Source organism: Rhagoletis zephyria, unplaced genomic scaffold, assembly GCF_001687245.7.
Source record: "Rhagoletis zephyria isolate East Lansing unplaced genomic scaffold, Rhagoletis_zephyria_1.1 Rzeph_scaffold_00406, whole genome shotgun sequence".
NCBI classification, from domain to species: domain Eukaryota; kingdom Metazoa; phylum Arthropoda; class Insecta; order Diptera; family Tephritidae; genus Rhagoletis; species Rhagoletis zephyria.
Window position 1 is genome coordinate 66531 of NW_016157490.1, and position 3387 is coordinate 69917.

A 3387-nucleotide genomic window follows, 5' to 3' on the forward strand; every position below is an offset into this window, starting at 1 on the left:
GGTTTTCACCTCTGAGGAGCGCACCTATGTCAGGGTGATATCCTGCCGGTCAGCAGGGGACAGGAGGTATATAAACGTTAAATATTTCGAGCTCCACATCGCCTGACCGGATAGCAATGCCCTGACATTCTAGGGTGGTATCCCTGCGGTCGATGTCTGCCTCGATAACACGATACTGCACGGTGCGGTGCGTAATGAACGCTAAGCCACCACCATTATCCCGCTCGCGATCTCGACGGTGCACGTTGTACCCGGCACAATCCAACAGTGTTGAATTGCTGTGCAACTTCGTCTCTTGGACCGCAGCTATCAATATGCCATGCCTTCCCATGAAGACGGTTATCTCCTCGATCTTGCCCTGAAGCCCGTTACAGTTAAATTGAAGGAGCTTCATGTGGTTCGGAAGACGTGTGGTGATGCGGGGTGTGAGGGATGTGTGTGGTCGTGCCGTAGTTGGCTTTGTGCGCTGCTGAGGTGGTTGCCGCCCTGTGGTGGTGGCGGGAGGCGTCGCAGTTGAGGTCTGCGACTGAGCAGCGCAACACGGGCCCTCGAAGTTCCTCGTCCAATCTCGCGTGGTGCGCAGTCCTGAGCATGCCCTAAAGTGGCACCAGCAAAAGCAGGTGTTGCACTTGACTGATGTCACATTACGGAATATCCTGGTCTGACATACCGTGCAGATTGTTGGAGGAACCAGGAGTAGTTGGCGGCGGCGTGTGAGTGGTGGTGCGGTTGTGTGTGTTTTGTGGTCTGTAGCCGTTGTGGTGTGGTCTATTGTGTTATGTTGTTGTGCTGTGGTGTTTGTGTGGGACTGCTCAGCTGGACTGGGGTTAGCCGTGGAGGCTGCTCTGACTCCACCCCTCGCAAGCATTGTATTTGACAGAGGTGGAGTTGTGGTCTAGTCGTCTCTGGCATACACAGCAGGTGTAGGTTTCTGGCCCTGAGTAGGAGAAAACGTAGCGAATGCAGCCCTATGGACGAACAACTTCTGAGATACTTCGCCGACCTAAACGGGGTTAGATCGCCGAAACAACAGCCCTTGGTTGGGTAAAACCCGAGTCATTCCGGTACGTAGAACCGGCTGTCGTGGGAATGGAAAATAAACACTCATTTTACTCGCTATTTAATTTAGTTTTACAATCAATTTAGTACTAATATAAAATAGTGCATAAAAAACTCCCCAAAGTTGCAAAAATTAAAAAAAGTGTTTGCTGGGTAAATACACACAGATCTCTGAAGGTTTCTGTATTCACATACATATCGTTCGAAAGGCCCAAGTTTCTTTTTAAACCCGGCAATAAACCGAAACTCGGTTTATAATGAACTAAGTTACAGGCTTATAAGTGGGCAAAAGTACGAAAACCCGGTTTCTTAACGTTAAATCAAGATTTTGGGGGTGTCTGGCAAATTTCATATTTCGATTCTTGTTTTACTCGAAAAGACCTACCAGAAAATGTACATAACTTCCCAGGTATTTCTACTTTGTGCACTGGGTAATTTATTTTGTATTTGCTATCATATTTCTGTACTAATATTTTTTCTACTTTAGTATAGCTTGTGGAACGCAAATTTAAGCCAAATTATAATTGTTTTTAAATACAATTTTTCACAACTGGAACTTAAGTTAAGTAGGTAAAATTAGTCCTTAAACTTTTTTACTACTAATATCTTTTCCTTTTCCTTTCAGATTTGGGAAAACGACTTCGATGTGTTACAAAACGGAAAATGTACCATAAATATAAATTTAAAAACATCTGATGGACGCCAACTTGCTCGTAAAATCATTCAAACGCAGGATGTTTTGATTGATCCGTTTCGACCTGGAGTTATGGAGAAAAATGGTATTGGGCCAGATGTCCTGTGTAAAGAAAACCCAAGGCTAATTTACGCGCGCTTAACAGGATTTGGCCAATATGGGTCCTTAGCAAAGAGAGCTGGCCATGACATCAACTATCTTGCAATTTCCGGTGTGCTCTCTATGCTGCGCTCACAAAACAGCAAGCCAATACCTCCTGTTAATATTTTAGCGGACTTTGCTGGCGGAGGTCTTATATGCGCTTTGGGAATTTGTTTGGCACTTTTAGAACGTCATCGTTCCGGTTGTGGACAAATAATTGATGCGTCAATGTGTGAAGGCGTTGCATATATTTCTTCATGGCTGTTTTTGTCACGCTCACTCCCCATCTGGGGCAACCAAACGGGCCAAAACATACTCGATGGAGGATCCTTCTTTTATGATACATATGAAACAAAAGACGGGAGATTCATCTCAGTGGGTGCACTGGAACCGCATTTTTTCGATATTTTCAAACAAAATTTGGGATTGCCGGAACTTATTCAGTTTCCTGCAAGTGAATATCAGAAAAACAGTGCCAGAGAGGCAGTAAAAAACGCATTTAAAAAAAAAACACGAAATGAATGGTCAAAAGTATTTGAAAACACTGATGCTTGCGTATTTCCAGTTGTTGAATGGGAAGAAGTAGCGCAATATGGTCACAATAAACAGCGTTCAAGCTTTCAGAAATTTGATAATGAACTGGTACCTGTGCCTTCCCCTCTACTTAGCAGAACTCCTGGCACTCTTAAAAGTAAACGCGGTAATTTAACTGCAGTATCAGTAAAAGGGCAGGTAGATAATCGCGAAATTTCATTGTCAAGATTTAAGGCAAAGATATAAGGGCATATATTTTTTTTTATTTTTACAATTTGTTAGTCAATTTCAACTAATGTTTCTTGATTATTTCTTTATTATTAAAGTCCTTAGTTGTAAGAAGATTTTAATACATACATGTATATTCCAGCATACGTTTGGTTTGGAGAAAAGTTCTTGAGTGAGCAAAAATATGATAATTAAGGAGTTCACAAGGTGTAGTATCCCTTAATATTTCACAATTACAAATACAGATTGTTTGATCTCATCACCCCTTCTCAAACTCTCAACCCTAATTTATTATTAAGTATCTTAAACCGAGTTACTCTAAACCCTTTGTAAATACATATACAAATTGCAAATTGAACTTGGTGCTGTTTGGTGTCAATTTGATTATACCCTTTGCAACATTGTGGTTCTCACTTGCCAGGTTATCAGGTTAAAAATGTTTATTCTGTAGTGTATTTTAGGCTGCAATTTAGTTTGACATCCCCGGAGTTCCGCATTAAGGTAGCTATGGAACGGTAGAGCGAGTTCTCCTGATTGCAAATATATATACTTTTAGCCGCAGCAGGCTTATAGTTTTTAAGTTATTTGTTGTTAATGTTTGTAAATTGAACTACCCTCTCGGCGCTATTTCACACAATAAACACTATATTTATGTACACACTTCGGCAAAATAATTGCATTAAAACCCCGGCCTGAGATTTCCACTTTAATATACAATTCTTAATTAATTA

At 41.5% G+C, this 3387-nt stretch overlaps 1 protein-coding gene across 2 annotated transcripts in view; it reads left to right on the forward strand.

Annotated features, from left to right (window-relative positions):
- The window catches only part of Amacr (Alpha-methylacyl-CoA racemase), a 37646-nt gene extending 34632 nt beyond the window's left edge, over positions 1–3014 (forward strand). For both annotated transcript variants that reach the window (XM_017611448.1, XM_017611449.1), the window contains one exon: positions 1685–3014. In XM_017611448.1, the coding sequence (XP_017466937.1) occupies positions 1685–2674 (990 nt within the window). In that variant the 3' untranslated portion in view covers positions 2675–3014. The remainder of the gene's footprint in view (positions 1–1684) is intronic.
- Positions 3015–3387: the final 373 nt, after the last annotated feature.